This window comes from Macaca thibetana, chromosome 17, assembly GCF_024542745.1.
Source record: "Macaca thibetana thibetana isolate TM-01 chromosome 17, ASM2454274v1, whole genome shotgun sequence".
Lineage (NCBI taxonomy): Eukaryota > Metazoa > Chordata > Mammalia > Primates > Cercopithecidae > Macaca > Macaca thibetana.
Window position 1 is genome coordinate 4,507,751 of NC_065594.1, and position 27,718 is coordinate 4,535,468.

Below are 27,718 nucleotides of genomic sequence, written 5' to 3' on the forward strand. Positions count from 1 at the left end.
CCCAGCCCCGGGGCAGGGAGAGCCTAGAATCCGGAAGCACGGAGTGCCAGGAGCGGAATCGGAGCGCCGGGAGCCGGCGGGATCCTCTGGCAGGTGCGTGGGCGCGGCGGGGTCGGGGGCTGCCCAAGGTCCCTGCAGTCCTGGCCAGGAAGTGGCCCGTGTGCTCTGCGCGGCGCCTTCTCCGCCAGTGGCTGCGCCCTTGTCCTGCGCGGCGTCGGCGCTGGGGGCCTGATGGCGCTGTGAGGCCCGGGGCGGACGAGCTAGTGCAGCCAGCGCGCTCGGGAGGGATGTTGCGGTCGTTCCGCTCAGCCCCGCAGTGCAGCCCGGGTGACGAGAAACTGGGTGCGGTGGGGGGCGCCCACCGGAGCCGGCACTCACACCAAGTCTCCGGACCCCGGGCGGTGTGGTTCGCAGTAGAATGTGCTGTTTCTTGTTTCCTTTATGCCAAATGGCCTTCTTTCCTAAAGTTAGGTTTCAAATTGTGCAAAAGTAAGGGGGTTTGGTGAGTAATCAGGAAGTACCATCTGACCCCGTATTGGGAACACCGTGGTAGAAACAATGTGTTTGTTGAGGTCCAAAGTTGAAAACCTCTAACTCAGTCAAGTAATTGGTGGGAGGGCCAAATGATTCACCCAGGGGTCGAGTTGGTAGATCTCAGCTTCTAGAAAACCAAGGCGCTGCTAAATATTCAAGCCCAAGCACTTTCGATTCTGGACTGCTGCATGACAACAATTATATGACAATGTCCAAGCATAGTGCTTTGATAAAGGGGAAATTCGCTCTGAGTATGTGCGTGTTGCAGATTATTTCATTACATCTGACTTGATCATTTGTTGAGTAAACATTAGGTCCTGTCTGTGTGCGTAGAGCTACTGTAAGTCATAGGAGTGGAAATAAAAGTAGTACGTTTGTTGTTTAAGGGTTTAATAATCCCATTAGGAAGGTGCATTACTGATGCCATTTGGGTCCAAAATGCGAAAAGTGTCAGAAGGCTTTTCTGTAATCCTGGGCTTTAATGGATGCGTGTGAGAGTTTTTAGTAAGCAAGCTTTTATTGAATGCCCACTGTATATCAAAAGTGATCTTAGCGTGCGGTGACTCACACACTTTGGAAGGCGGAAGCTCTAGAATCAAGGCTACCCAGAAAGGGACTCCTTGCGGTTTTGCCAGTGCTAAAGACAAAGACCTGTGAAGCAGGAAGCCCCTTGATTCCACCTACACCAATGGTTTGTGGATAGAGCAGCCAGGAGTTTGTGAGGAGGCGTGCTGAGGGTTTCTTAGGAACCGGGGCTTTGCCCTGCTGTCTTTGGACGGAAGACACTCTGTGAATGCTATATTTAAGAAGCTGGGAAGAGGGACAGGCTGGAGTGACTGCAGATTTGCCTTAGAGAATAACCAGCCCCTAGCTCGGTGTCTGCCACATCTCATGTCTGCATAATCAGCGCTGATGAAAACATGAACTAACTCTGTGTTTAGAGAACATTTTGAAACAAGGAAGAACTGGTGGCGCATGTCGGTTAGGAGCTGTTAACCCAGAAGAGGCCTGGCTTTTTAGAGAGACTAGAGATGAATCTGTGGAAAGAGAGAAGTCAAGGCCTGACTTGAGATTTCACGAAACCCAAAGTGTGCCTTTCCATACCTTCCATGCAGCCACAGGTGCTAAGAGCACACTGCAGATTTATGTTTAGTATGTTTTTACTCTGGGCCGGGCACGACAGCTCACACCTATAACCCCAGCACTCTGGGAGGCTGAGGCAGGAGGATCGCCTGAGCCCAGGACTCTGTGACCAGCCTGGGCAACATAGTAAGACCTGACTCCAAAAATAAGCTGGGCATGGTGGTGCAGGCCTGGGGTCCCAGCTACTAAGGAGCCCGGGGTGAAAGGATTGCTGGGAAGGGAGGTTGAGGTTGCAGTGAGCTGTGACAGTGACTGCACCACTGCACTCCAGCCTGGGATACACAGCCACACCCTGCCTCCAGTAAAATAAAATGTTTATACTTTGATTTCACAACTGTGTGTATGTACTTAATGCCACTGAACTGTACACTTAAAATGGTTAAGATGGTAAATTTTATCTTCTGCATGTTTTACCACAATGTTTAAAAGGCTAAAAAATGTTTATACTCCTTGATTCACTAATTCCACTTCTGGCCATCAACTCTAGGGAAACTATGACAGAGATGTGGCCAAAAAATATATGTACAAACATTTTAATTAAAGTGTATTTCAAATAGTGAACACTTAAGTAACCAAGTATCTGATGACTTGGGGAAGGATGAAATAAATGCAAAGCTTATGTAACCACTAAAAACACCTTCAAAGAATATTTACTGACATAGGGAGAATATCACTGAAAGCTAAATAAGCTGTGAAGGTGAAAGTCCTATTTAAAAAGTAAAATAAGAGCAACTGGCTATAACATTGGATATAGAATATTAATAATTTAGAAAATACAATGATACAAGAAAGAATAATACCAGAAAAAATATTAAAATATCAACAGTGGGGGCCAGGTGCGGCGGCTCATGACTGTAATCCTAGCACTTTGGGAGGCAGAGGTGGGTGGATCACTTGAGCCAGGAGTTTGAGACCAGCTTGGCCAACGTGGTGAAACTCCCATCTCTACTAAAAATACAACAATTAGGTGGGCATGGTGGCGCGTGCCTGTAGTCCCAGCTACTTGGAGGCTGAGGCACAAGAATTACTTGAACCTGGGAGGCAGAGGTTGCAGTGAGCTGAGATCGTGCCACTGCACTCCAGCCTGGGTGACAGAGCGAGACTGGCTCAAAAAACAAAATCAACAGTGGGGTTATTTCTGGATGGAGGGATCAGGTGCTTTTTTAAAAACAACTTTATTGATATGTACAACTATTATATATCCAAAAAGTACTATTTAAAAATGTATTGGGGTACAATTTACATACCATTAAATTTACTCATTTTAATTGTACAATTCAATAATTTTTTGATAATTTTTTTTTTTTTTTTTTTTTGAGATAGGGTCTCTGTCACCCAGGCTGGAGTGCAGTGGCGTGATCACAGCTCACTGCAAGCTCCGCCTCCCGGGTTTACGCCATTCTCCTGCCTCAGCCTCCCGAGTAGCTGGGACTACAGGCGCCGCCACCTCGCCCGGCTAGTTTTTTGTATTTTTTTCAGTAGAGACGGGGTTTCACCGTGTTAGCCAGGATAGTCTCGATCTCCGGACCTTGTGATCTGCCCGTCTCGGCCTCCCAAAGTGCTGGGATTACAGGCGTGAGCCACCGTGCCTGGCCCGGTGTAATCTCTTTTACGGTACCCCTCATTTCATCCCTCCTATCTCTGCACAGATGCTAATTATTGAATGTAAGAGGCAGTCAGCAAATGAAACTTTTACATACTAATGTTATGGAAAGGCAGAATTACATCAAGAGACTTCAGTTTAACTGGACCTCAAAAGAAAGATTTAAAAATATGAATCCTTAATATGTTCATTCATTGTGTCCTGGATGGGGGAGACAGCATGGGGTGAGGAAGGGCTGGGGGTCCCAGGGAGAAGAACTATAAGATATAACAGCATGTGTCAAGACTTGGAGGACCAAGCTGTGGGTTTCTTCCTCCTGAAGAAAAGGCCAGTGTGGCCAGGAGGGAATGAGATAGCTGCTGGCCTTGAACCATGATAAACAATTTGTATTTTATCTGAAATGTAATTTAAAACCAAAAACCAAGATTCCTCAAGCTGCAGCGTGGAGAAGAGATTGAACCGCAGGCGCAACAGGAGTGGGAGCCGGTCAGGATGAGAGGGCGTGGGCCAGGGTGGCAGCAGGAGGGACAAGTTCTATAGATTGGGGCTGTATCGGGGGCTGTGATGGAAGAGGTACAACTGGCAGAAGGAGATGGGGCTGCAAGGAGTCAAGAATAGCACCCAGTAGTTGTCTCCAGCCAAGAGGGGAGGAGGAGGCCTGGGCTGGGGATGTGGCGCCTCTGTGGTACCAAGGAGACCCAGAAGTGAGGTGTCACGGAGGCACTGGCATTGTGTCCTCAATTGGGAGCCCAGGGAATGGGCTCCAACACACACAGGGCAAAGGGCCTAGGTAGGGCGGGGCCTCCGGCCTGTGGGAGCAGGAGGTAAAAGGGCAGGCAGAGTAAAGGAGAAATGCGGAGCCCAACCGCGGTGCAGGGCTGTGGCCTTGCAGCGACTCAGCTTAGTCCCAAGACGCGCGGGGCCGCAGCAGAGAGCCTGCCCTGCCTACCCAAACTAACACAGGACCTGCAACCGCGATCCTCAAACTAGCACAGGACTTGGGAACCGCTTTGCCAAACTGCAGCTTACTTTGGGGGAGCCTGTTAGACGTGACTCCTTGCTTTTAAAAATTGACAAATACTGGTCTGGGCAACGTGGTGAAACCCCGTCTCTACTAAAAATAGAAAAAATTAGCCGGGCATGGTGGTGGCGGGCGCCTGTAGTCCCAGCTACTCGGGAGGCTGAGGCAGGAGAATTGCTTGAACCCGGCGTTAGCACAAACTGTAACATTTTGTAAGCTCCCCGCTGTTTTGCAGACCTTGGTCAAGGTGAAACAGTTCTCCCGGGTTGGGGTGGTGAGAAACATCCTTCCCAGCCACCTGACCACAAGGCCAACAAAGACTCATCTAAAGAAACATCCCTCTCATCTCTTGCTGGGCAAAGGTCCAAGGAACACCACGATAACATCCCGCCTGAATAAGGGCCAGAACCCTCATTCCGGGTTACAAATCAATACAAATCATGCGAACATCTTATTGATATCCTGCGGGGCAACAAGCCATACTACCCAGACTCTTCCCGCCCATACCTATACGTACTGTCAGCCTGTAGGCAGCAGTGGGCTCTGGCATTAGGCTGCTCCCCTACTTCTGTAGGTTTTATGCTGGACATAAAGCCTGCATTTGCAATCTCAGTCTCTCAATCTCTCAATCTCTCTCTCTTGCTCTCTCGCTCTCTCTCTCTCACCCCTCTGTGTATGCGTGTGTGTGTGTGTGTGTCTGTCTGTCTGTCTTTCTTTAACCCTCACCTTTCCTTCCCGGAAGGCAGAGATTGCAGTGGGCAGAGATTGCAGTGAGCTGAGATCTGCCACTGTACTCCAGCCTGGGCAACAGAGTGATACCCTGTCTTTAAAAAAAAAAAAAAAAGAGCCAGGCGCGGTGGCTCACACCTGTAATCCCAGATTTTTGGGAGGCCAAGGTGGGCAGATCGCTTGAGGTCAGAAGTTCAAGACCAGCCTGGCCAACATGGTGAAACCCCCGACTCTACTAAAAATACGAAAATTAGCCAGGTGTCTTGGTGGACACCTGTAATGTCAGCTACTTGGGAGACTGAGGCAGGAGAATTGATTGAATCCAGGGGGTGGAGGTTGCAGTGAGCCAAAATTGCACCAGTGCACTCCAGCCTGGGTGACAGAGTGAGATTCTGTCTCAAAAAAAAAAAAAAAAAATTTACAAATAGTGGAAATTAAACCCAATTTTTCACCATGTATTAATTTATTGTTAAATACACATTTCAATACAAAATTGAGAATGCATGGCATAGTAAATGAATTAAATTAATCCAGGCTGGGTGTGGTGCCTCACATTTGTAATCCCAGCACTTTGGGAGGCTGGGTTTGAGCCCAGCCTGGTCAACATGGTGAAACCTCCTCTCTACTAAAAATACACAAATTAGCCACGTGTGGTGGTGCGCACATGTAGTCCCAGCTACTTGGGAGGCTGAGGCAGGAGGAGGCTGAGGCAGGGGAATCACTTGAACCAGGGAGGCGGAGGTTGCAGTGAGCTGAGGTCACACCACTGCGCTCCAGCCTGGGTGACAGAGTGAGATTCTGTCTCCAAAAAAAAAAAAATTAACCCAAATGCAGAATATATATGTGTGTATACGTACACATACATATTCCATTTAAACATAGTTGTATATTTTTATTACCAGTTGTTCAGTTTTTCCCCAGAATGGCCTAACAGAAACCCACATAAAGAGTCTTTTTGAATGCCTAGAATTAAGTATAAAAAACTCAGGGTTTCACTATCAAATAATGTTAATTTTTAATTTAGAAGTAAATGGTTCCGTGTTCTGGAGTCACACACTTGATCTGTAACTGAAATCTGTCATGTTTTTATTCAGATGTATATTATGAGCCTGTACAAAGGGATTTTTGGTGTTGTAATATCAATCATAAAAGCTAGAAGTGATTCTTAAACCAACACACATGTTGCAAGCTAGGATATTATTCAGCTTTTGCAATGTTCAATTGATAACATGATTACAATATCTTTCTTAAGATAATGCCCAATTTTCCCACAGTTTGCTTGTATAATCTAAATTCACTGTCAATTATATTTACTTAAGAGAGAGTCCTTAAAAACTTTTTTCCTACAGGATGATGATGGGAATCTTTGCAAATTGTATCTTCTGTCTGAAAGTGAAGTACTTACCTCGGCAGCAGAAGAAAAAGCTACAAACTGACATTAAGGAAAACGGTGGAAAGTTTTCCTTTTCATTAAATCCTCAGGTATTTCCAAATGTCATAAACTACAGTGTGATAAAATATCGCGCATTTGGGGATCGGGGTCTTGGTTAGAAGAGGAAGCAGAGATTAGCAGCAGGACACAGTGAGCTACTCGAAGTTCATCAGGAGAGGCTGTGACATGGCCCATTGGGAGGCTGGGCCCAGAGAGGCAGAGGAGGCCCAGCCCTGTCCTCTCTCTCTTCCTTGAACTGCAGGACAGTCCCACATGTCCTATGAAATAGGATATTACTAGAGCACAGCCAAATATGAAAATAGAATTTCAGACCAGCCATATCTATTCTTGAAGGAGAAAAGTCATAGTGCACAGGATTTGCAAAAAGTGCACTGTCGTCACTCACCAGTCTGTCAACGCTGGAGTGATCCACTGGTGAGCCAGGTTCCTGGGGGCAGAAGGAAAGACATGCAGTGCAGACTCATCTTCGCAGTGTAGCTTCTGCTGTTTGTTCTGTTCATTTAAAGGCTGCAGGAATCTACTTTCTGCCTCTTGAACTTGTAAGCCTGGCAGTTCAGAATAATAGGATTTTACAGCTGGATGAAATCTTGGAAATAATTCAGTCTAACCTCCTCTTTTTTAAACCACCTCACTGTAAGAAGTAAAAATAGAAATCCAAAGGCTCTAGGTGCCAGACTGGCCTGTCCCTGTCCTCTGCTGTTCCCTCTGCTGACGGATTGATGAGCTGACTCAGCCTGCCCCTCCCTGGGCCTCAGCTCTGGGGCTTGGCCATAGTGAGCCTCATCTGTTCTGTGAAGCGTGTTCAACTCCAGCTGAATACCAGAAATGCAGTGTCCCTGTTTACTTCCAATTCAGGTAGAATTGTATATACTTCGCTTATACGGCTTCCCACACCGAGCTGTCTCACCATCTCTGTGGACAGATGAATAATTCATGCCTGCTCTCCCTTCTCAGTTTGTCTTCTGTGTGGAGAACTGCCAACCTGGTCTCTCCCCTTTAGAAACTCACATACTGTGAGTGCAACCTTGTGGAAGTCAATGTACATAAACATGTGAAATGTGCATCCCAGCTCCTGTAGAGAAGGAGGCAGCTCTATATGTAATGATGAGGAACAACTGCCAAGATAAATTCAGTGGAAAAGCCAGCACGGAAGAGGCTGAGTAGCACGCTGCCATGTGTCTATGCACAGTGTAGCTCCACAGGATTTGTGAGGAGCAAGTGACAGCAGGTGCCTCTGCAGAGAGGAACTGGGAACAACAGTGAGGATGAAGTTAACATGTCATCATTTTTATTTTATTTTTTAGATATTCTACAATGTGAATTTACTGTTTATTAAAAAATAAATAATAGTATAAGCTGGGCATAGTGGCTCATGCCTGTAAACCCAGCTGAGATGGGAGAATCACTTGAGGCTGAGAGTTCAAGACCAGCCTGGTCAACATAGCAAGACCCCATCTCTACAAAAAAAGAAGATTTTTTAAAATTACAAATTAAAATAATGAGTAACCTCTGAACCTCCGTTTCCACTACTAAGAAAATAATTGACCAAGTGCACAAAGATGTGTACATGAGGATAGTCATCACAGCATTGTTTACAATAATGAAAATTTAGAAATAACCTCCAGGGTTAATCAATTATGGTACATTTGTATCCATATTCTTTAAAAACAGTTGAGTTTTAAAATGTTTGTGTAACTAGAAACTTTGTTATTTATAGAGGTTTTTAGAAATTTGAGAAAAATTATCACAAACTACCTTAAAACAAGACTTTTTAAGGGTGAAGATTACAGATACAAAAAACTTACTGAAGTGTTGTTTTTCCTGATGCATAATGGATTGACTCTTTTTTTCCTTAGTGCACACATGTAATCTTAGACAATGCTGACGTTCTGAGTCAGTACCAGCTGAATTCTATCCAAAAGAACCACGTTCATATTGCAAACCCAGATTTTATATGGGAATCTATCAGAGAAAAGAAACTCTTGGATGTAAAGAATTATGATCCTAATAAGCCCCTGGACATCACACCACCTCCTGATCAGAAGGCGAGCGGTCCTGGTAGGTATCTCATAGCAAGCGTTTAATGTATCATAGGTACTATAGGACACATTTGGGTTTGTCAAAGATATCATAGACAGAGAATTGACCAGAAATACTACAAAAACAGACTTCTCTTACCTCAGCAAATGGACAGAAAAATAACAAAGGACAAAAGACTACTTTAGCAATGGAAACAGATTTCTTGATATCCAGCCTAGTACGGTCAGATTCAAAATGGCCACAAAACACTGATCATCTCAGAAAACCTGATTGTGATTTTAACTAGGGGAGGGAAAAGCCTTGGTGTTAAACAGTGGTTACTACAACCTAATGACTGGAAATGTGAGGACCAGCATTTTGCTAAAGAAATTCTTTCCAAACAAAAGATTGTTTCCCCAACAGAAACATATTTTCTTTATAAACCCAGATTTTATTTTGGAAACTGGCCAAGAAGAAAGCCTTTGGACATGAGAAATGCACTCTTCCTAGTCACATCAAAAATCGAACAGTTCTGATAAATACTAACTTACAGTAAGCACATGGTATGTGTTAGATACCGTAAGGACTTGGCAGGGTAGAGCCTCCTTAGACAATCGTCCAGAAGGGCTGCTGCAGTCCCAGCACATGTCCCAGCAAATGATAGTTACAATAGAAATAGACAAAATACTAAACTCCTTTCACATTGAAAACATATTGTATGACAGCCAGCATAATTTACTCAGATTCCAAATTACTACAAGTACACTGATGATCTTTGGAATCTTGACAGTATAAATAAAACTGGAAAGAAGTCCTCACATGAAGAGTTATTCCTATATATCACAGTGCTCTAGATGGTGTTACTGTTTCTCTGTACAAAAAGTATGAAGCAAAAGCTCATGTAGAGCCCCTGACTTTCCCTCTTCTAAGCTAGAACATCTCCAGCTCCTTCGCTCGTGATGTGCCGACTCTCGGGAACTCATTCTGATCCTGTGCACTTTGTACTCTTCAAGAGGAAAGTGCCCATTGAAAATTGTACGGCTCTCTGTGAGTTTCAAATAATAACAGATGAGAATTCTCCTGATATGCCTGTTAAGATAGAATTAGAGGATGTTCTCACTATCTTGTAATGTTATACTTTCCTCTTACAATGTATACCTTCCTCTTATAATAGTATACCTTCCTCTTTTCCCACCGGGTTATCCTTAGATCACCAAAATTGTAACGAATTTAAGGATATATTTATGAATCTTAACAATTCCAGCACTTAGGTTAAGGAAATAGAATAAGCCTTTGGGCAGTAAACAAGTGTGCTGTTTGCTTTAATTCTAGAAGTGAAAACAGAAGGTCTGTGCCCGGACAGTGCTACAGAGGAGGAAGACACTGTGGAGCTCACTGAGTAATTTTCTTCTTTCTGATTCCTGGGACTCTACAGAGTTTGCAAAGTCTTGTGTAAACCTCAAGCACAGTATTAAAATTCTGTTTGTAGACTTTTTCATATTTTATTTTGTGTATATAACTCTTCAGTGATTTTTTATTTGAGTCTTTTTCTTCAACTAGTATAGTGATCATTATTTTAAATTCTCAGTATTAAATGAGATTGGGTGCAATTATTAGATTAAAAAAAAAAAACTATTTTCATCCTATTACTTTCCTGAGCAGCCTTTAGAGTAAAGACAGTTTGTTACTTTTGCCTGATATTTTCAAAAATGGAAATAGCAACAGCCTTCCTCAAATGGAGTACGGGAGTCTAAAGTTCTATATGGCTTCTTAAAGCACACGCAAAACATTGGGTTAACTAGGCATCGCATTCAATCTTGTTGTATTTGTTATTAATAGTGTTTAAAGAGAAGAAAATACAAAATGAAAAGTACAAATTATGAGAAGTTCTGACTCCTTCATTTTAGAGAGGAATGGACTGTGGTCTGGAGAGGAGTGACATAGCTTCTAAGGGTCAGATCCAAAGCAGACACAAGTAGCCCATTCCCAGAGTGTGTGGCCCACTTCTTTCTGCCTCTGCCTGTGCTGCGTGGACACCGTCTTCCCGTGCAGTCGCTACAGTACTGGGTATCTGAGCTGGAGAATTATGCAGAGGAGGCATCCAGCTCATTTCAAATGATCTTTTAACAATTTCTGGAACAGCTAAGGAGGCCTTAGGGACTTACCATGTATTTTGTAAGGAATCTATCATATATTTTGTAAAGATGTACAAGAAAAATTTTATGAAATTCTGTTTAACCTAAAATCCATTTAATGTTAAAATTTTAATTATATGCTGTGCAAATTTCAGGTTTGGTACAGAGAATGTTGAAATTCCTCATCTTCCTCAAGATTTTGAAGTTGCAAAATATAACACCTTGGAGAAAGTAAGAATCTGGTTTCCAGTTAGCAAAAAAAAAAAAAAAAAAAAAAAAAAAACCTGTTTGAATGTCTTCTGATTGTTTTTCCTATTCAATCATTTTCTCCGTTTTGAAAAATTAGGCATATCCTGAATATCATATATTCCTTAAAATATGAGTTGATTTTATTTATTTATATATTTATTTATTTATTTTTGTGGAGACAAAGTCTCACTATGTTGCTGGTCTCGAACTCCTGGGCTCAAGCCATCCTCCCTCTTTTGCCTCCCAAAGTGCTAGGAATACAGGCATGAGCCACTGCATCTGGACCTGATTTTTAATAGTCAAGAAAATGTTTATGTTTATAAATTAATGTTTAAATTTTTAGTATTATAAAAGTAATGCATGTTCATAGCAAAAATTTTAAACAGTATAAAATATCAATACAGCATTAAAATAAAAGTCCTCTTCCCTGTTATTAACAGTTTCTTGTATCTGGAAAGGGAAGGTTTGACACTAAGTATTTACACTATGTTGCATTTCCATCCCTTTTGTGTTACAAAAACAAAATCTTTTTTTTTTCCCCCCACAAAGTCATGCAAATGAAAATCAACACTAGTGTCTGGTGTGGCATCACTTGCCTACAGTCCCAGCTACTTAGAGGGCTGAGGCAGGTGGATCTCTTGAGCCCAGGAGTTTGAGGCTACCCTGGGCAACATGGCAAGACCTTTGTTTCTAAAATATACGTATAGATATAAATCGACACTACCCTTCAAAGTGATGTTCCATTTGTATTTTGAGATATGTTAATAAAATGTAACTTGAAAATAACATTTCCCTCTTTGATAAAGAAAACATGAAAAATGGTATGGTGTAAACATATACAGATCTATTTATGGGATGGTAAAAACACAGGAGGGAAACATAACAAAATATTAATACTGATTGTATTGCTGTCATAGGATTTTAGGAGATTTTAATTTGCTTCTTGATACTTTTCTGTATTTTCTAAATTATATCTCTAAATGAGCATATTTTATAATTATAATCAACATTTTCAAATGGCACATGTAGTTTGATGTTTCCCGAGTGCAGCTTCTGAAAGCACATCCTATTTTCCAGGTGGGAATGGAGGGAGGCCAGGAATCTGTGGTTGTGGAACTGCAGAGTTCGCGGGACTCCAGGGACTGTCCTTTCCTGATATCCTCACACTTCCTCCTGGCTGATGGCATGCAGGTAATGCTGTTTATGTTGATTCCTATGTGTTTATTGACCTCTGTTCATAACTCATTTCAATGAACCAGCCCGCCTCCCAACCTTTTTCTTCTTACCTGGTGTCTTAGCTCAGGCTGCTGTTAATAAATGCAACAGGCTAGGGAGCTTAAACAACAGACATTTATTTCTCACAGTGGTGAAGGCTGAAAGTCCAAGGTCAAAGTGCGGCAGGGTTGATTTCTTCTGGGGTTAGTCCCATTGTTGAGGTCCTGGGAGTTAGGACTTCGGGATATGCATTTTGTAGGGGTACAGTTCAGCCATAACACCTGGTAAGTAATTTTGCGAAGGGGAAATGTGTTCTCTTTTGGAGTGTGGGAGGGGAGGACCTCACCCCCTGAGTAGATCAGCACAGGGTCCCACTAGAAGGGAATGTTTACTGGGTGCAGGGTGTATAGCATTTTTGTTCTTGTTCCACATCACTTCTGGGATATTTTCCTGATATTTACACCTCTGAAAGCATTCCACTGATACACTTCATTAAGCACCTGCTATGTACCAAGCAATCGACTAGGGCTGACACTCAAAGATAAAAATAGCTTCACAGCCTGGCCCTCAGAAATCACTGCCTAGAAAGAAAAACACTCATCGTTACAATCCACTGTGACAATTCCAGTCCTGAATATGTATATATATATGAGGTATTGAGGGCTCCAGGTCACAGAGCCCTGGGAAAAACAAGGGAGGCCCAGCAGAGGCCATAACCTTTGCCCTAGGTCAGTATCAGGTCAAGAGCACAGTTCCAATCTAAAGCAATCATGAAACAAAAATAAATTTAGAATTAATGCCTGAAGTTCAAATAAAATGCTGCAACACCCACCAGGATGCCTTCTCAAGTAGACATTCAGAGTTACAGATCTATCTTTTTATTTTCTTTTTCCCTGAGACAGAGTCTAGCTCTGGTGCCCATGCTGGAGTGCAGTGGTGTCGGCTCACTGCAACCTCCGCCTCCTAGGTTTAAGCGATTCTCATGCCTCAGCCTCCCAACTAGCTGGGATTACAGGCATGCGCCACCATGCCCGGCTAACTTTTGTGTTTTTAGTAAAGACAGGGTTTCACCATGTTGGCCAGGCTGTTCTCAAACTCCTGACCTCACAATCCGCCTGCCTTGGCCTCCCAAAGTGCTGGGATTACAGGCATGAGCCACAGCATCCTGCCTACAGATCTGTCTTGGGCCAGGAAACAGTCACTTCTCCGTGGGAGTGGCCCTCACAGAGGTCCACACAGTCTCCAGGAGCTTTTCCCTTTGTTCCCACTCTGAGTGTCAGCTCAGGTACAAGAGAAAGAGACTCGCATCAGGTGGATGTGAGATCCACTTGGCTTGGAAGCCCCACCCCACAAGAGCCCAGAGCTCTTGTAACATTGTCATAGGTTCCATATGCCCTTGAGGGACATACCCAGTTATACGAGTCACTGCTCTCTGACATGCCCAAAGCTTGGGTTTCCCACCATGGAACCCGCAGTCTCAATGCAATTTATCAATGAGAGGCCACAATTCCATACACAATTTTGCCTACTATTATAGCTGACATGCCGTCTTTATCAGATTTCCACGGGAACAGAGCTAGAAAGCGAATCTATGGTCAAATATGTCCAAGAAGGAGAAGGGGTTTTGTTAACCTCGCACCCTGAAATGTATACTGTATTTTGCGAAGGATTCAGTTGTTTGGGTAAGAAGTAAGTAAAAATGAAGGTGAAAAACATGATAGAATGCGTTACTGTTTTCTTCATTGAGAAGAAAACTGCAGCATTGTATAGGCCAGGACATCCCTCAGGGTGCCTTCCTCCCTTAGCAAGCCCACGTCTGTGTAGAGCACCCCTTGGGAGAGCCTGGTTTGCTGAGCACAGAAGCCTGTCCACCTTGGTAACAGTGTGCCTTAGCCTGCCGTTCTGCTGAAGAGGATTTTCCAGCTTGCCCTTCTGCTTAATAAAACCATTTTGATGGGAAGCTTCCAAAATTACGTTAAACTCTACCTTCTTCAATGGAGTGACTTCAACAGGCCCTTCTTTTTTCCAGGTTTCAGAGGCGTCCTGCAGCCCCCCATCTGGGAGGGTGGCTTATGGGTATCCTGAGTAGTGTGGCTTCCCAGGGGGCCACACCCCCAAGCCAGGGGCTCAGCCAACACCTACAAGGACACCAGGGCTTTGAGCTGGGGCAAGTTCTCCCAGATTCTCCTGGGATTAATGTTAGCATCACTGCCCACTACAGGAGCAGGAGTTTCCCAGAAAAGCAGAAAGTGCCGCCTCCATGGGCAGTTTGGGATGAGGGAGGAGCTGGAGCCTTTAACACATGCGCGACTTAATAACTTTCCTGCCTGTCCACTGACTGTGATTTCATTTTCGCTGGTTGCCTGTCTCTAACAGTTCTTCCTTTCTGAAGTATTTTTCTTTTCCTCTCCTCCCCTGATTTTTTTTTCTCATTTCCAAAAAACTGGAAAGCCAGATTTCAAAGCTAATCAGAATGTTTGTAAAGAGTCTATAGACTTGGAAGGAAGTTTTGAGTGACTTTCCAGTGAAACAAATGATCTTTTCTGTCTGCTGTGCGTTCTCAAGCTTTTTGCCATTACCTCCAGGTTTTAGGCTATTAAGAGTTTAAAATTTTGGTAATTCTGGCCAGGCACGGTGGCTTACGCCTGTAATCCTAGCACTTCGGGAGGCCAAGGCGGGCAGATTGCTTGAGGTCAGGAGTTATTCAGGCCCACGTGGTTGAAACTCCGTCTCTACCAAAAAAACACAAAACAAATTAGCCAGGCGTGATGGTGCCTGCCTGTGGTCCCAGCTACTCAGGAGGCTGAGGCAGAAGAATTGCTTGAACCCAGGAGGTGGAGGTTGCAGTGAGTCAAGGTCGTGCCACTGCACTCCAGTCTGGGCAACAGAGCGAGACCCTGTCTCAAAAAAGAAAAGAAAAAGAATTTAAAATTTAAGTAATTCTTTGAAAAAAACTAATTTCTAAGCTTCTTCATGTCAAGGACCTAATGCTTTATTTATGTTCAATAAAACTAGATATGTAAATAATTACTGTACTTTTGCTATACACCATAATTTACAGACTAGAAGACAGTTTGCTATAAAGAAAACCTCTGAAGATGCAAGTGAATACTATGAAAATTACATCGAAGAACTGAAGAAACAAGGATTTCTACTAAGAGAACATTTCACACCTGAAGCAACCCAATTAGCATCTGAACAATTGCAAGCAGTAAGATTGATTTATAGTTTTTTTATTATTATATTTTTAATAGAAATGTTTTCTCTATTACAAATAAAAAACTGGGCCAGGCTTGGAGGCTCACGCTTGTATCCCAGCACTTTGGCAGGCCAAGGCAGGAGGATCACTTGAGGCCAGGAGTTCAAGACCAGCCTTGGTAACATGGAGAGACCCATTTCTACATAAACTGAAGAACATTAGCCAGGAATGGGGGTGTGCCTATAGTCTTAGCTACTCATGAGGCTGAAGCAGGAGGATCACTTGAATCCAGCAGTTTGAGGTTACAGCGAGCTATGATCATGCCACTGCACCCCAACCTGGGCGATACAAGACGACCCTGTCTCAAATAAATAAATAACTGGCAGGAGGGAAGAGGAGGAGTTCAGAAAAGGAAATGTGATCTCATAGAAAGGCATGGAAGTTGAGTGGCGAATGCGTTTTAGGACAAGCCACGAGACTTATTGCCTATTTCAGCAGCAGACGCTCCCAGCTTTTGCGAGACTTCTTTACAACCTAGGCCATGAGTCAAGGGTCCTTAACCCCGACTGCATGTGTTGAATACCACTGACGGGCCTAGAGCTTACAGGGTGAAGGAAAAAATAGAACAGGAAGAAAAGGGGGTAGGAAGGAATCAGAGAAGAGAGAATGGAGGGAGACAGAGGGTGGATCCAGTAGAGAGAGGATTTAGTTACCTGGCTGGGGATGACTCTCCTGGGCTGTGATTAATTATGTCTCCTCACACCTCTGTCCGTTGGCCCATGTGAGTTCTACACAAACTCACACATGATGACTTTTTGGTGGCGTTTCTATTTTCTTGTTGCAGTTGCTTTTGGAGGAAGTCATGACTTCAAGCACTCTGAGCCAAGAGGTGAGCGATTTAGTAGAGATGATTTGGGCAGAGGCGCTGGGCCACCTGGAACACATGCTTCTCAAGCCAGTGAACAGGATTAGCCTCAACGATGTAAGTCGGTGTGTCGCTGAAACAGAATGTGAGAAATCTGCCTCCTGGTTGATTGGTTTCAGCAATAACACGTGTGTTTGCATGCTGGTCTGACTGCTCTGGCATTCATTCCTAAATGTTCTTTCCTTGTACCCTGATGAAAGGGACCACTAACAGCACTAAGGAGAAAACCTTCTGAGAAACCTAGACATCGCTGTCTGTAAAATGTCAGCCTCAAGAGCTGATCGAAGGCAGGCTTCTGGTGCTGGCCAATTAGGAGGACTGATCCTCTGTGCCAAGAGGTTTGCAGGAAGCTGAAGGGATATGGGTGGTCTTGGTCCCCAGTCAGATGCCCAGACCCCAACCCATTTCCTAGTGACTCCACAGTCTCCCACCTTCTGACCATCTGAGGAAAGGCAGGCATGCCTCCAGATCACCAGAAAATGTTCTTCCCTTCTTCATTAAGCATAACTGCGTGGAAAGAGCAGACAAAATAAGATATTCCCAATGGTACAACTTGTGCAACTGCATTGTTGTATTGAAATAATACGGTCAGTTTTCCTCTGTGGAATTAAACTAATTTATCTCAAGGAGAAAATGGCTAACTGGGGTAAAGCCCATGAAGTACTTGTGTAATTAGAAACATGTTCAGGAGGTTTGTATCCCTGGTCTGATTCTGACAGCTTTCTAAATGTCTCATGTGAAAAGCTAGTCTATCACAGTTGCGTTAGTGTTTCTCTCTCTGTGTATATGTATGTAGATGTATCCACATATGTATAGAAATATAGGACTCTGGTTCTTTTCTCTAGTAAAACCGAGCCCAGTTTTGCAATAATCCTCATGGCATCATTACCACAACTAGAGGCGTCTCCAATAAAGATGAGCATTTGCTTTGTGATGGCTGTCCAGTAGAAAATGGAGAGTCTTGACATGTCCAACAATTATTCGTATAGTTTTGTGCGTGCTCCTTAATTTCTGTATGAAGATTTCATTTCATTAAGCACGTATGATCTTCTTTTGAAAGGTGAGCAAGGCAGAGGGGATTCTCCTTCTAGTAAAGGCAGCACTGAAAAATGGAGAAACGGCAGAGCAATTGCAAAAGATGATGACAGAGTTTTACAGACTGATACCTCACAAAGGCACAACGCCCAAAGAAGTGAACCTGGGACTATTGGCTAAGAAAGCAGACCTCTGCCAGGTAAACCTCTGAAATATAGAATTCAGTTTATTATAAAATATGTTGAGGGTGGGGGTCTTTAAAAATCATAAAATTGTCTCCAGAGTTGTGCTAGAAAATAAATTGTTGAACCATTTTAGAAAGCCCTGGATCCTCATGAAAGTTACTTAAACCATATTTTCAAATGTGAATATGTTGGCACAGTGACATAAATGCAGAAATAGGTTTAGAATTGCTATCTTGTAAACTAACTTTTCAGACCTTGGTATGAGTTCGGATCCTCTCTGCAGAAGAAATGGGAAACTGCAATTGACTGAAACAATGAGGACATTTACGACCTCGGACAATTAGAAGTCCAGCTGTGGGCTGCCTCCTGGCCCAGGTCACCCCGAGACTCAGTGTGTCAGTGTCATCATCAGGGTCTCAGCCTCCTTCCATCCCTCTGTACTTCCTGTAGAATGACGGCTCTGCTCTCAGCCCAGCTCCCTCATGATCCACATATGGCTGCTGTAGTTCGTAGTATCCCATCTGTAACAGTTCTTTTTGTGTCACGTAGAGGAAGCCCCTGGCAGACTTATAGTTCTCTGGTCAGAATGGAGTCGTGTGCACAATCTCAAGCCAGTCACTGACGAGGAGATTGGAGCCACTGTGGCTGCTCAGAAATGGGCCACCTCCTCTGAGCTGCCAGGAGAGAAAGCAGGCTCAGTGAGTAGGGGAAGGCAGCCACAGCAGCCAACCCTGCCCTAGACAAGGCCGAAGTCACTCTCTTGGTCCACGTTGCCTCATCTGGGCATGCAGGGATTGGGCCAAGATCAGAGATTCGTGTCCTAGACTTCAGAGGAGTTTATAGATGTGAAATTTTGCATGTTTGGGAAATAATCACTTTCAACAGATTCCCAGAGGAATCAGTAATCCAAAATACGGAAAGAACCGATCAATGAGAAAATATAAGACCCTTCCAAATTTAAAAATCTATGATTTACCTAATATCAAACATAAAGAATCTCAGTTGGCCAGTCGTGGTGGCTCACGCCTGTAAGCCCAGCACTTTGGGAGGCCAAGGCAGATGGATCACCAGTCAGGAGTTCGAGACCAGCCTGGCCAACATGGTGAAACCCTATCTCTATTAAAAATACAAAAAATTAGCTGGATGTGGTGGCATGCACCTGTAATCCCAGTTACTCAGGAGGCTGAGGCAGGAGAATTGCTTGAACCCAGGAGGCAGAGGTTGCAGTGAGTCAAGATCGTGCCACTGCACTCCAGCCTAGGCAACAAGAGCAAAACTCCATCTTTAAAAAAAAAAACTCAATCATCAGTGTTGCTAAGAGTGAACGTATGGTGCCCATTCAAATGCAATTCAGGAGGCTAAGGTAGGAGGATCGCTTGAACCCAGGAGGTTGAGGCTGCAGTGAGCTATGGTCATGCCACTACACTCCAGTGTGGGTGAGAGCAAGACCCACTTTTCCCATCTTTTTGAGAAAGTGTTAATGTAATATAAATATTAATTTTGATATGTGGTGATTCTGACATCTGTCTATTATTTCCACCTACAGCTAATAAGAGACATGGTTAATGTCTGTGAAACGAATTTGTCCAAACCCAACCCACCATCCCTGGCCAAGTACCGAGCTTTAAGATGCAAAATTGAGCATGTTGAACAGAATACTGAAGAATTTCTCAGGGTTAGAAAAGAGGTTTTGCAGAATCATCACAGGTAAGCATAAAGGAAATATCTCAGGATCTGTTATGATATAATGCTCTTTGAGACTCTGTTAAGAGCTGATTACAGTAATTACCTACATAATTTAATCTTCAGCAACAAGCCACAGTAGCAGTGGTATGATGACAAATTACTTTTTTCTCTGTTCGTAATGGTGCCTGGGGCAGTCTTCTGTGCTTGAAAATACTCTCTGTATTCCACTCTGATTTCAAGGTTACCTAATCTTGTTGAGGGTTAAATTTAAAAATTTTAAATCGAAAGGTGTCTGAGTTTGTATGTTGTAGGTTATTACAGAGAAAAAGCCACTTACACTAAGATTTAAATGCGCAGGAATATGGGTATGGCGTCTTCTAACGTGGCCTCTCTGTGGCATGAAAAACTGCACCTGAAAACCTGGAAAACACGTTCCTAAATACCAGTTACACTTGCGCCCTCACTCACTGTGCATGCCCGGGGTCCTGTGCTGATGGGCATTCTCCAGTAACACAAACATGATGGACCACCTGCTCAGACGAGCCCTCACTGGGTATCAGCACCCGAGGGTCACTGTGGCTGAGTCTGTGCCCAGCTGCTCGGTTCGGAAACTCCATTGTGTGCTTACTCTCGAGCATGGGACTGACTCTTGTTGACCTGGTGGTTCATTTCATTGCAACAGCTCCTCTTCATCAGCTTGGCACAGCCCTTACAACGCATGGCGGTGAGTTGTAGCCGCATATACCAGCTTATGAGAGCCAGTTGTCAACATTTAAGAGATGTGGTGAGCTGGTTGTTAAACCATGGGTAGCTTGAAATTGGACACGGGGAGGATTTGCACCATGGAAATCAGCAAATGCTGCAAATCAGGGCTGTGTGGGGCGTTGCTGCTGCTGTTTAGAGGGCTGGTTTTCCAGAGCCCCACTAAAACCACACCCAGCCACCCTTACCTTATGGCCTGACTCAGACCCGTCTACAATTATGTTCTACTTTCCTTGATCGTCCTCGAAATCCATTCCCCAAACCACTTCACATCTACTAAGATGGCTATGATTTCTTTTTAATGGAAAATTGTAAGTGTTGGTGAGGATAGAGAGAGACTGAAAGCCTCACACATTGATGATGAGAGGGAAAAATAATGCAGCCTCTGTTTGATGATTCCTCAACAAATTAAACATATGATTATGATAAGTCCCAGCAATTCCACTTCTAGTTCTATACTCAAAGGACTTGAAAGCAAGTACTTAAATAGGTACTTGTACATGAATATTCATAGCAACACTATTCATAACAGCCAAAAGGTGGAAATAACCCAAATGTTCATCAACAGGGAAGTGGATAAACAAAATACGATATGTAATAGAATATTATTCAGCCATGAAAAAGGAATGAAGTACTGACACATACTACAAATGAGTGAACCTCAAAAATATTATGCTGAGTGAAAGAAGCCACATATTGTACGATTCTGTTTATATGAAATATTTAGAATAGATAAATCCACGGAGATAGCAAATTGCATAGTACCATGAGAGGGAGGGATGGGGACTGACAGCCGAAAGGTACGGGTTTTCTTTGGGGCAAATAAAAATTTTGGAACTGAAGGTGTTGATTACATGACATTTTGAATGTTCTGTACTAAATACTACCGAATTGTACACTTAATAGTTAATTTTATCTTTTTTAAATTTCACTTTAATTTTTTAAAAATCTGGACTGGGCTTGGTGGCTCATGCCTGTAATTCCAGCACTTTGGGAGGTCGAGGTGGGCAAATCACTTGAGGTCAAGAGTGTGAGACCAGCCTGGGCAACATGGTGAAACCCTGTCTCTACTAAAAATACAAAAATCAGCCAGGCGTGGTGGCACCCGTTTGTGGTCCCAGTTACTCCAGGGGCTGAGGCACAAGAATCGCTTGAACCCGGGAGGTGGAGGTTGCAGTGAGCCAGGATTGCGCCATTGCACTCCAGCCTGGGAGACAGAAAAAGACTGTCTCAAAAACATTCATTCCTACAGACCTTCTCCAGATTTTGTTTTTATACGTAATCAAATTCTTTTGGTTTGACTTTTGACCCTCCCCTAGGTGTCTGCTGAGATCTATACTAATTAAGAATCCCCTGACATGGAAGGTAGAATCGGGAGGGCAATAAACTTTCTCCAGGAAGACAGGAAGAGCCACGTCAAGCCGCGGGAGTGGCAGCTGCAGTTCATCCCTCCAGGGCTACCTGAGCAAGCCCGTGGCCAGCCACCCCACCCCCTAAGTACAAAAGCAGTCACACGACTAAAGTGGGCTTCTTCCTAGGGAAAGATCCTGCTGCTGTGAAAAGTTAGATTTTCTTCATTTCATTTCACTAATCATGATTTCTTTATATTACTTTTTTTCTAGTTATAAAACTCATGGTCTTTGATAAAAGCTTAGAAAATATCTAAAAATATGAAGACGATTAAAAAGCACTCAACATCTCACCACCCAGAGACAACCCAGAGATAATATAACCACTGTTTTTTTTTTTTTTTTTTTTTTTTTTGAGACGGAGTCTTGCTCTGTCGCCCAGGCTGGAGTGCAGTGGCCGGCTCTCAGCTCACTGCAAGCTCCGCCTCCCGGGTTCACGCCATTCTCCTGCCTCAGCCTCCCGGGTAGCTGGGACCACAGGCGCCACCACCTCGCCCGGCTAGTTTTCTTTTTTTTTTTTGTATTTTTTAGTAGAGACGGGGTTTCACCGTGTTAGCTAGGATGGTCTCGATCTCCTGACCTCGTGATCCACCCGCCTCCACCTCCCAAAGTGCTGGGATTACAGGCTTGAGCCACCGCGCCCGGCCATTTTTATTTTTATTTTTTGCAGAGAGCAGATAACCAGCAATAACTTAATTTGTCTGATGATGTTCCTTTTTCTTTTTTCTTTTTTTTTTTTTTTGAGACGGAGTCTTGCTCTGTCGCCCAGGCTGGAGTGCAGTGGCCGGATCTCAGCTCACTGCAAGCTCCGCCTCCCGGGTTTACGCCATTCTCCTGCCTCAGCCTCCCGAGTAGCTGGGACTACAGGCGCCGCCACCGCGCCCGGCTAGTTTTTTGTATTTTTTTAGTAGAGACGGGGTTTCACCGTGTTCGCCAGGATGGTCTCGATCCCCTGATCTCATGATCCGCCCGTCTCAGCCTCCCAAAGTGCTGGGATTACAGGCTTGAGCCACCGCGCCCGGCCAACCACTGTTAACATTTGGGTGTAGAACATAACCCAGCCTGAATCACCCCGATGCTGCTCACCCCGGGGGTGTGCTGAGCCAGCTCTGTGAAGGAAGAGCCCTGGTCTGGAATATTTGCTGAGTTCTGGGAAGCAAATACTCCCACCATAGCTAATGTCAAGGTACTGACCTGAGGCCACTGGACATGGGGTTGGGAGATGTGCCCTTCCTCCCACCACAGCTGCCCTCAGCCGTACCCCAGTCTCCCCCCACCACTGCCCCATCTTAGCTACCCACTCAGAGCCAGTGTGGGGTCTCTCTGTCCCTCATCCCCACATACCCGTGTTCTGTCAATTCTGCCTTCAAAGTGTCCTTCATCCGTCGGGTCACTTCCGTTCACCTCGCCGCCATCTTTAATCCGGGTCACGTTATCCCGTCTACAACGTCCTTCCGGATGTTCTCTCCACTCCTGCCCCGTCCACCCCGTAACAACCAGTGAGGGCTTCAAATAGACATTTTATGGCGCCACATTCCAACACATGTCACCTCCCAAGAGAGGCCTTTCTTGACAGCCCTCTCTCCAAACCTGGTTGGTTTTCTAAACAGCACTTAAAAATAAGGTCTTTGATAACTTTTTTTTTTTTTCTTTTTCTGAGACGGAGTCTTGCTTTGTCGCCAGGCTGGAGTGCGCAATGGCGCGATTTTGGCTCACTGCAACCTCCGCCTCCCAGCTTCAAGCAGTTCTCCTGCCTCAGCCTCCTCAGTAGCTGGGACTACAGGTGTGCACCACCACGCCCCACTAATTTTTGTATTTTTAGTAGAAATGGGGTTTCACCATGTTGGCCAGGATGGTCTCGATCTCCTGACCTTGTGATCTGCCTGCCTCGGCCTCCCAAAGTGCTGGGGTTATAGGCGTGAGCCACCATACCCGGCCGATAACTTTGTTTTCTTTGAGACAGAGTCTCGTTCTGTCACCCAGGCTGGAGTGTGGTGGCATGATCTCGGCTCACTGCAACCTCTACACCACCCCCTGCCCCGGGTTCAAGTGATTCTCCTTTCTCAGCCTCCTGAGTAGCTGAGACTACAGGTGTGCACCACCATGCCCTGCTAATTTTTGTATTTTCAGGAGAGATGGGGTTTCACCATGTTGCCCAGGCTGGTCTTAAACTTCCGGGCTCAAGTGATCCAACTGTCTTGGCCTCCCAAAGTGTTGGGATTATAGACCTGAGCCACCACGCCCAGCCAGAAGTTGCATTCTTTTTTTTTTTTTTTTGTTAAGAGACATGGTGTGGGCCGGGCACGGTGGCTCAAGCCTGTAATCCCAGCACTTTGGGAGGCCGAGACGGGCGGATCACGAGGTCAGGAGATCGAGACCAGCCTGGCTAACACGGTGAAACCCCGTCTCTACTAAAAATACAAAAAACTAGCCGGGCGAGGTGGCGGGCGCCTGTAGTCCCAGCTATTTGGGAGGCTGAGGCAGGAGAATGGCGTAAACCTGGGAGGCAGAGCTTGTAGTGAGCTGAGATCCGGCCACTGCACTCCAGCCTGGGCGACAGAGCGAGACTGTCTCAAAAAAAAAAAAAAAAGAGACATGGTGTGGCTCTGTTGCCCAGAACAGGAATTATACATTCCATATACTATTATATATTTGACAAAATTGGGATCATACTATGTATAAAGTTTTGTAATCTACTTTTAAATTTTATATTTTACTGTATGCTTTACTACATATCCTTATTTGTTTAAAGAATTTGATTTTTTTAATACCTGCATAATACTTCTAAGATATGTTGTGTTGTGACTCATTGAATCGGTTTCCTGATAATGGACATTTGGACTCTTGGGATTTCTTCTGCTATAATGACTTTTTGTTTTGTTTCCAATTATGTAATCTAAAGGCTTTTCTTCTAATTTTTACAGTAAGAGTCCAGTGGATATCTTGCAGATATTTAGAGTTGGCAGAGTGATCGAAACCACAGAGTTTCTGAGCAAACTTGGCAATGTGAGGCCCTTGTTGCATGGTTCTCCTGTCCGAAACATCGTAGGAATCTTGTGTCGGTAAGAGTAGCCATCTTTATTTTTCAAAAATTTCAGCCTCACAAACGTAAAGTGTTTTACTTTTTTTTTTTTTCCTACTTTTTTTCTATATTACATGGGTCTTTTCAGTTAAAATCAGCTAGCTTACTGCATTCTGGAGAGAATTGCACAGTTTATAGTGAAGTGTGTGATGTAAATTACATATTTATGGCTGGGCATGGTGGGTCACACCTGTAATCCTAGCACTTTGGGAGGCTGAGGCAAAAGAATCACTTGAGGCCAGGGGTTCAAGACCAGCCTGGAAAACCAGCAAGACCTCATCTCTATTTTGAAAAATTATGTATTTATCATTTTTAAAATGTAGTACATAGGTATGAATTGCTTCTTGCAGACTGTATCATAAGAAGAAAAGTGATTCTATATTCATGACTCTTCCGTGTGTATCTCATCTAGGGATAGCCCAATATTTAAAGAGAAGAGTCCAGAAATTAGAGTGCTCACCAGACAACATGAGCTGTTTATTTGAAACTTAACTCTAAGATTCTGTTTGCTTTGAATTAGTACTTAATATTAGGGCTGAAACAAGTCACAGGAGCAGGAGAAAATATAATTAAATGTAGATCCATTAATTACTCAGAAGAAACTTAAAAAGAAACATACAAGATCTACCTGGGGAAAAAAAAGAAAAAACAAAAACCCATTAAACTGCTACTGAGGGACCCAGAAGACAACTTACGTTAATCAGAAGGATGCCAGTTTTTCTTGGATTAATCTATAGATTTAGTGCTATCATGATAAAATTACCAAAAAGATTTTTTTAAAGAAGTGAAAAGCTGATTCTACAACACATTTTTTTAAATTTTGAAATTACCAGAATAATTCTGGAAAAGAAGCATAATGAGGGTGACATTAATATTAAACACAAGTGAACTCAAAAACACAGAAGATTTAGGATATGATACAAGTAGATCTTATCTCTGTGGAAGAAAGACAAGTTCTTCAATACTATCTATAGAGATGAATGGGTAACCACAAGGAAAAAATATAAAGTTGGACCCTTACCTCATTTCTCATACTTAAACTCCAGATAGAGCATATATTTAAATATTTAAAATTAAACCATAAAAGTATACTAAATGAAAAATGGGAGAATCTTTTAAAAATAATCTTTACATAGGTATGAACTTTTTAAGTAGGACCAAAACCCAAAAGCTGTTTTACGAAATTCATTCAATCTCCTAATATGAAATTCAAACAAGCCAGGCGCGGTGGCTCACGCCTGTAATCCCAGCACTTTGGGAGACTGAGTGGGGCGGATCACAAGGTTGGGAGATCGAGACTATCCTGGCTAACACGGTGAAACCCTGTCTCTACTAAAAATACCACAAATTAGCCGGGCGTGGTGGCGGGCGCTTGTAGTCCCAACTACTCGGGAGGCTGAGGCAGGAGAATGTTGTGAACCCGGGAGGTGGAGCTTGCAGTGAGCTGAGGTCGCATCACTGCACTCCTGTCTGGACGACACAGCGAGACTCCGTCTCAAAAAAAAAAAAAAAGAAATTCAAACAATAGATGTTTATATAATAAAAGGCAGAAATCTCCCTTTACTTGTGTTCCTAGAAACAACTATGGTTTCACCCTGATTGCAGAGTTATCTGAATGCCAGAAGTTCAGTAGGAACCTGCCAAAGTTCTGAGCGAGGCAGAGATGCAGGCAGCGTTGGGCTTACACCTTATCCTGCCCTTCTCTTTTCAGAGGGTTGCTTTTACCCAAAGTAGTGGAAGATCATGGTGTGCAAAGAACAGATGTCGGAAACCTTGGAAGTGGGATTTATTTCAGTGATTCGCTCAGGTATGTTCGATCCTTAATCACAGAATTGTTACTACTTGCTGTGTGTTTTCTTTTGTCTCTCCTTGGTGAGGGAGTTTCTCAACAAAACACAGATTTATCTATTATATATGACCTCAATATGCCTGGAATACTATTTCACCTTCAACATCCTTGATAATGTTTAAATCTGCCTTTGGGTCAGACATGGTGGCTCACGCCTATAATCCCAGCTCTTTGGGAGGCCAGGGCAGGAGGATCGCTTGAGGCCAGGAGTTTAAAACCAGTCTAGGCAACATAGCGAGACCCAATCTCTACAAAAAATTTAAAAAATTAGCTGTGCGTGGTGGCGCTAATAGAACCTATAGTTCTAGCTACTGGAGGGGGCTGAGGCAGGAGGATCACTTGAGTCCAGGAGTTGAAGGCTGGAATGAGCTATGATTATGCCACTGCAGTCCAGCGTGGGCAACACAGTGAGAAGAACTCCAGGTACATCATCTGCCAACCTCATAATTGGTATTGTGACATCATTTCATGCGAGGAAACAGACTCAGGGAGGTCAGGGAACTTGCCTAAGGTTGCAGAGCTAATTAAAGGGTGGAGACTGAGTTCAGGCCCAGGACAAAGGATAATGATCCAAGATATTTAAAAGAGTTCCTACAAATCAATAAGGAAAAGATAAGCAGCCCTGTAAGCAGATGTGCAAAAGACTTGAATAGAAACTTAATAGCAAAGAAAACGAGCTGGGGCCAGGTACAGTGGTTCATGCCTATAATCCCAGCACTTTGGGAGGCCAAGGCAGGTAGATCACTTGAGGCCAGGAGTTTGAGACCAGCCTGGCCGATGTGGCGAAACCCCATCTCTACTAAAAATACACAAATTAGCTGGGCGTGGTGGCGTGCACCTGTAGTCCCAGCTACTCAAGAGGGTGAGACAGGAGAATCGCTTGAACCCAGGAAGCAGCGATTGCAGTGAGCCAAGATCACACCACTGCACTCCAGCCTGGGTGACAGAGCAAGACTGTGTCTCAAAAAACGAGCTGAGTGCAGTGACACACACCTGTAGTGCCAGCTACTGAGGAGTTTGAGGCAGAAAGATTGCTCAACTCCAGGAGATTGAGATTAGCCTGGGCAACACAGCAAGAACTCATCTCTAAAAAAACTTTTTAAAATTAGCCAGGCATTGTGTCATGCACCTGTAGTCCAAACTACTCAGGAGGCTGAGGCAGGAGGATTGCTTGAGTCCAGCAGTCCAGGGCCACAGTGAGATATGACTGAACCACTACCACCAGCTTGGGAGACAAAGTGAGACCCAGTCTCTCAAGACAAAAAAAAAAAGGAAAAGAAAAAGAGCACGGTAATAACAGAACACTGGAAATCATGCAGATGTCCATCGACAGTGGAATGGAGCTGTACGTTTTGGTGGAGTCCCACATGAAGTCCTATCCTGCAGTTTAAACAAGTGGACTGTGGCTACACATGTCAAATGGATGAGCCTTAAGACCTTAGTGGAGCAAACGTTACTAGATGATTCTATATACAGGCATACCTT

At 43.9% G+C, this 27,718-nt stretch overlaps 1 protein-coding gene across 1 annotated transcript in view; it reads left to right on the forward strand.

Annotated features, from left to right (window-relative positions):
* Nucleotides 1–27,718, forward strand: part of PARP4 (poly(ADP-ribose) polymerase family member 4) — a 92,818-nt gene continuing 65,100 nt past the window's right edge. The window contains exons 1-12 of the mRNA XM_050766806.1: nt 1–93; nt 6,380–6,512; nt 8,340–8,541; nt 9,835–9,901; nt 10,793–10,868; nt 11,964–12,077; nt 15,163–15,312; nt 16,145–16,282; nt 17,286–17,459; nt 18,992–19,152; nt 24,227–24,364; nt 26,096–26,191. Of these exons, the coding sequence (XP_050622763.1) occupies nt 6,381–6,512; nt 8,340–8,541; nt 9,835–9,901; nt 10,793–10,868; nt 11,964–12,077; nt 15,163–15,312; nt 16,145–16,282; nt 17,286–17,459; nt 18,992–19,152; nt 24,227–24,364; nt 26,096–26,191 (1,448 nt within the window). The 5' untranslated portion in view covers nt 1–93; nt 6,380. The remainder of the gene's footprint in view (nt 94–6,379; nt 6,513–8,339; nt 8,542–9,834; nt 9,902–10,792; nt 10,869–11,963; nt 12,078–15,162; nt 15,313–16,144; nt 16,283–17,285; nt 17,460–18,991; nt 19,153–24,226; nt 24,365–26,095; nt 26,192–27,718) is intronic.